The 6,264-nt window shown below is 35.4% G+C and overlaps 1 protein-coding gene across 1 annotated transcript; it reads right to left on the bottom strand.

Annotated features, from left to right (window-relative positions):
• Positions 1–696: 696 nt before the first annotated feature.
• LOC113175966 (uncharacterized) lies at positions 697–4,763 on the bottom strand. The gene is made up of 2 exons (XM_077802911.1): positions 4,755–4,763; positions 697–3,837 (listed from the first exon to the last, which is right to left on the bottom strand). The coding sequence occupies exons 1-2, from the start codon at positions 4,761–4,763 to the stop codon at positions 697–699; spliced, it is 3,150 nt and encodes a 1,049-aa protein (XP_077659037.1).
• Positions 4,764–6,264: the final 1,501 nt, after the last annotated feature.

The raw sequence follows: 6,264 nt of genomic DNA on the forward strand, positions 1-6,264 counted from the left end.
GCTAATGATGTTTAATAAATTGCAATCAAATTGAAGAAATTAACCCATTTTCTATATTAAAATAATTTTTTCTTAAAAATTCTCACACACATCAAGATATGAAGATAGAAATTTATTATGCTGTTAAATATTTGCTAAGTTTTTAAAATTTCTTATAAATATTTCATTCATATCTAACTTAAGTTGAATAAATGTTGCTCCATCTTCACTATTGGGTTTCAAATGCTGAAGAAAGTTGGATATTTGAATGAAGACTTGGACACATTTAAATTTTTGCACTATGAATTTCCTAGTCTTCCATAATGTATGAGCAATAGCTATGAACTTATAAGACTTTCTCCATTTATACCTTTTCAAATTTAGGAATTATCAGTTGCTGAGTAAGTTGCCAAAACCTGATAGACTTATCTCTACTGATTCCTCTGCTTGGCACATGTTCTCATTAATAGGGCTTCTCTGCAGTACAAATACTTCAATATTCATAAAGCTTAAATATTTGATTAAAAGATTTCCCACATTCTTCACATTAGTTGTTGTTGTCACCAATATGGATATTGTGGTAATGAACAAATTCTGGTCTTCGAAAAAGAATTTTGTCACACTGTGCAAATTTGTATTGCTTCTATCAATTGTGAAGTCTCTGGTGGCGAATAATGTGTAACCTTTGATAAAAAAGACTTGCCAAATTTTTCACATTTATGTCTTTTCTCTAGTGTGAATTCTCTGGTGGCGAATAAGGTTTGATCTCCGACGAAAAGCTTTGCCACATTCTTCACATTTGCAGGGCTTCTCCCCAGTATGAATTCTCTGGTGTTCAATAAGGTGTGGCTTTTGATAAAAAGCTTTTCCACATTCTTCACATCTGTAGGGCTTTTCTCTGGTATGAATTCTCTGATGGCGAATAAGGTGTGACCTTTGATTGAAAGCTTTGCCACATTCTTCACATTTATAGGGCTTCTCTCCAGTATGAATTCTCTGGTGGCGAAAAAGGTCTGATCTGTGGGAAAAACTTTTCATACATTCTTCACATTTGTAGGGCTTCTCTCCAGTATGAATAATCCAGTGGTGGATAAGTTGGGATCTTTTACAAAAAGCTTTGCCACATTCTTCACATTTGCAGGGCTTCTCCCCAGGATGAATTCTCTGGTGTTCAATAAGGTGTGGCTTTTGATAAAAAGCTTTTCCACATTCTTCACATCTGTAGGGCTTTTCTCTGGTATGAATTCTCTGATGGCGAATAAGGTGTGATCTCTGATTGAAAGCTTTACCACATTCTTCACATTTATAGGGCTTCTCTCCAGTATGAATTCTCTGGTGGCGAAAAAGTTCTGATCTGTGGGAAAAACTTTTCATACATTCTTCACATTTGTAGGGCTTCTCTCCAGTATGAATAATCCAGTGGTGGATAAGTTGGGATCTTTTACAAAAAGCTTTGCTACATTCTTCACATTTGTAGGACTTCTCTCTAGCATGAATTCTCTGGTGTTGAGTAAGTAATTTTCTTACATAAAAGGCTTTGTTGCATTCTTCAGATGTGTAGGGCTTCTCTTTCGTATGAATTATCTGGTGGTGAATAAGGTGTGATTTTTGACAAAAAGCTTGGCTACATACCTCACATTTGAAAGGTTTATCTCTGGTATGAATTCTCTGGTGGCGAATAAGGTGTGATTTCTGATAAAAAGTTTTCCCACATTCTTCACATTTGTAGGGCTTTTCTCCAGTATGACTTCTCTGGTGGCGAGAAAGTTCTGATCTATGGGAAAAAGTCTCAATACATCCTTCACATTCCTTGGGCTTCTGTCTAGTATGAATTCTCTCATGGCGGATAAGGTGTGATTTTCGATAAAAAGCTTTTCCACATTCTTCACATTTGCAGGGTATCTCTCTAGCATGAATTCTCTGGTGTTGTATAAGTACTTCCCTTACATAAAAAGCTTTGTTGCATTCTTCACATTTGTAGGGCTTCACTCTGGTATGAATTCTCTGGTGGCGAATAAGGTGAGATTTTCGATAAAAAGTTTTCCCACATTCTTCACATTTGTAGGGCTTCTCTCCAGTATGACTTCTCTGGTGGCAAGAAAGTTCTGATCTGCAGGAAAAAGTTTTGATACATCCTTCACATTTGTAGGGCTTCTCTCTGGTATGAATTCTCTCATGGCGAATAAGGTGTGATTTTCGATAAAAAGTTTTGCCACATTCTTCACATTTGTAGGGCTTCTCTCCAGTATGACTTCTCTCATGGCGAACAAGGTGAAATTTTCGATAAAAAGTTTTGCCACATTCTTCACATTTGTAGGGCTTCTCTCTGGTATGAATTCTCTCATGGCGAACAAGGTGAAATTTTCGATAAAAAGTTTTGCCACATTCTTCACATTTGTAGGGCTTCTCTCCAGTATGACTTCTCTGGTGGCGAGAAAGTTCTGATCTGAAGGAAAAACTTTTGATACATTCTTCACATTTGTAGGGCTTCTCTCCAGTATGACTTCTCTGGTGGCAAGAAAGTTCTGATCTGCAGGAAAAAGTTTTGATACATTCTTCACATTTGTAGGGCTTCTCTCTGGTATGAATTCTCTCATGGCGAATAAGGTGAGATTTTCGATAAAAAGTTTTGCCACATTCTTCACATCTGTAGGGCTTTTCTCCAGTATGACTTCTCTGATGGCGAGAAAGTTCTGATATGTGGGAAAAAGTTTCCATACTTTCTTCACATTTGTAGGGCTTCTCTCTGGCATGAATTTTTTCATGGCGAATAAGGTGTGATTTTCGATAAAAAGCTTTGCCACATTCTTCACATATGTAAGGCCTCTCTCCAGTATGACTTCTCTGGTGGCGAAAAAGTTCTGATCTGTGGGAAAAACTTTCCATACATTCTTCACATTTGTAGAGTTTCTCTCTGGTATGAATTCTCTCATGGCGAATAAGGTGTGATTTCCGATAAAAAGCTTTGCCACACTTTTCACATTTGTAGGACTTCTCTCTACAATGAACTCTCTGGTGTTGTATAAATAACTTTCTTACATAAAAAACTTTATTGCATTCTTCACATTTGTAGAGCTTCTTTTTAGTATGAATTATCTGGTGGCGAATAAGGTGTGATTTCCGATAAAAAGCTTTGCCACACTTTTCACATTTGTAGGACTTCTCTCTACAATGAACTCTCTGGTGTTGTATAAATAACTTTCTTACATAAAAAACTTTATTGCATTCTTCACATTTGTAGAGCTTCTTTTTAGTATGAATTATCTGGTGGCGAATAAGGTGTGATTTTCGATAGAAAGCTTTGCCACATTCTTCACATTTGTAGGATTTCTCTCCAGCATGAATTTTTTGGTGTTGAATAAGTAACCTTCTTACATGAAAAGCTTTGTCACAGTCTTTACAATTGTACAGGTTCTCTCCAGTATGAATTCTCTGATCGAAACCAAGGTGTAATTTTTGATAAAAAGCTTTGCCACATTCTTCCCATTTATAGAGCTTCTCTCTGGTATTATTTCTTAGGTGAAATATAAGTGAGATTCTTTCATAAAAAGCCTTTCCACATTCTTTACATTTGTATACCTTCTCTCTGGTATGAATTCTCTGGTGAAGAATAAAGTGTGATTTTTGATAAAAAGCTTTGCCACATTCTTCCCACTTGTAAGGCTTCTCTCCATTATGAAGTTTTTGAAATTCAGAAAGTTTTACATAATGATTTAAGGATTTGTCATACTCTCTAAAATTGAAGAATCTCTCTTTGATATGATTTTTTTGCTGTTCAGTATCAAATGAACTTTGAACAAAAGCTTTGTCACATTCTTTATATTTGGAGGTATTGTGACTGCTATGCCATCTCAGGTGCTTAGAAAGAAATAATGAGTAAGTGTGGACTTTCTCACAATTGTTAAAATTGCATGTTTTGGCATAAGCAGAAACTATTTCTTTATTGCAGAATAATGGATATTTAGTAGAGAGATTCTCAAAATGATCTCTTTTAGAAATTTGTCCTTCAGTACTAAATTTCTTGTCTACTGAAATGTTTGACTGGAAGTTTAAATCAGTGTTATCTTTGAAATTAGTGAAGTTAAAAGTTGAAACGTGAACTAGGTTTCTTTTCACATTTTCCACATTTTCATTAAGAAAATATATATGCTCCAAAAATTGCTGGGCATTTATTTGTAAAGATACATATAACTCCTGAAAAGTGACTGGCCTATGTTGAATTATTTTCTGAGACATTAAATGTTCTTGATGTCCCCCGACAGTGTAATTTTCATTACAAATATTTATAGCTAATTCATTTTGTCCCATATTATAAAATTTCTGACTTTCATTCTCACATTCAGTTTTCCATATTTTCCTTATTTGTAAACAGTTAATATTATGTTCTTCATTCCTTATATCCTCTTCTGTTGAAAATTCATGGAAATTATGAGAACTCATGGCTGAAATATAAAAAAAAATGGTAATTATTTTACCTACTAATCAGGAATAAATGTTTTGCAAATATCACATATGAAATTATATCAATGTCTTGACACCAGGAGGGTAGCAGAATACAAAATCCAAACACATTATTATTCCTAATACATTTAAACTAAATAAAAATGTACAGACTAATTACCTTGTTGGAACTGCCCAAACCATCTCAGAGATCACAATATCCAAGATGAGAACATTACAAAGAGAAATATATTAGAGGAAAAGAAATGTGTATTTTTATCAACCACACTATATCCATGTCTATAGTATAGCATTGAGAAGGTATAAAAAATTACCATCTCCATTTTCGGAGCAGAAAAAGAAAATATATTAAAAACGCAAACATTTGTGGTTTTCTTGGGATTGTTTGAAAGCTGGTTTCTTCTACCATTACACAGAGAACTGGAGATAACATGAAAACAAGTTGAGAGGCATTAAATACCTGGCAGACTATACCCATATTTCCTCAATGAAGCTAACATATGGCAATCAAGATAAATGACTAGCATTCAACAAATTGTGCTGGGAAAACTGGAAATCCATATGCAACAAAATGACATTGAATCCCTATTTCTCACCATGCACAAAAGTTAACTCAAAATGGATCAAGGATCTAGGAATCAAACCAGAGACTCTGTGTCTAATAGAAGAAAAAGTAGGCCCTAATCTCTATCACATGGGGTTAGGCCCCAAGTCCTTTAATAAGACATCTATGGCACAAGAATTAAAACCGAGAATCAACAAGTGGAATGAATTCAAACTAAAGTTTTTTCTCAGCAAGAGAGAGCAGTATGGAGATTCCTTGGAAAGCTGGGAATGGAACCACCATTTGACCCAGCTATTCTTCTTCTTGGACTATTCTCAAAAGACCTAAAAATGGCATACTACAGGGACACAGCCACATCAATGTTTATAGCAGCACAATTCCCAATAGCTAGACTGTGGAGCCAACCTAGATGCCTTTCAATGGATGAATGGTTAAAAAAAAAAAATGTGACCTTTATACACAATGGAATATTACTCTGCACTAACAAAGAATAAGATCTTGGCATTTGCAGAGAAATGGATGGCATCAGAGAAGATTATGCTAAGTAAAGTTAGCCAATCCCCCCAAAACAAATGTCAAATATTTTCTCTGATATAAGGAGGTTGACTCATAGTTGGGTAGGGAGGGGGAACATGGAAGGATTAGATAAATTCTAGATAGGGAAGAGGGTGGGAGGGAAAGGGAGGGGGCAGGGGATTAGCAAGGGCAGTGGAATGTGATGGAAATCATTATCCAAAGTACATGTATGAAGACTTGAATTGGATGTCAACATACTTTATATAAGGGAGGTGACTCAAAATGGGGTAGGGAGAAAGAGCATATGAAGAAATTACCTCTAGATAGGAAAGAGAGGTGGGAGGGAAAGGGAGGGAGAGTGAGAATTGCATGGGGAGGGAAGGAGACCCCCTTCGTTATACAGAATACATGTATGATGATGTAAGGGGGAAAAAAAAGAAGTGAGTCACATTAGGTTGGATAGAGAGAAGTGATGGAAGGGGAGGGGAGTGGAAGGGGGGAATGGAAAGACAACAGAATAAAATAGACTGTGGGTATATATGTGACTGCATGACCAATGTAATTCTGCAACCTGTACATTCAGAAAAATGAGAAATTATATCCCATCTGATTCAAATGTATGATATGTCAAGATCATTGTACTATCATGTATAACTAATTAAAAAAAAACAAAAAACAATATATTAGGAATTGAACATTATAATAGGGAGAGACGAAATTGACCAAACAAAAAATAACCATTA

Source organism: Urocitellus parryii, chromosome 9 (assembly GCF_045843805.1).
Source record: "Urocitellus parryii isolate mUroPar1 chromosome 9, mUroPar1.hap1, whole genome shotgun sequence".
NCBI lineage: Eukaryota > Metazoa > Chordata > Mammalia > Rodentia > Sciuridae > Urocitellus > Urocitellus parryii.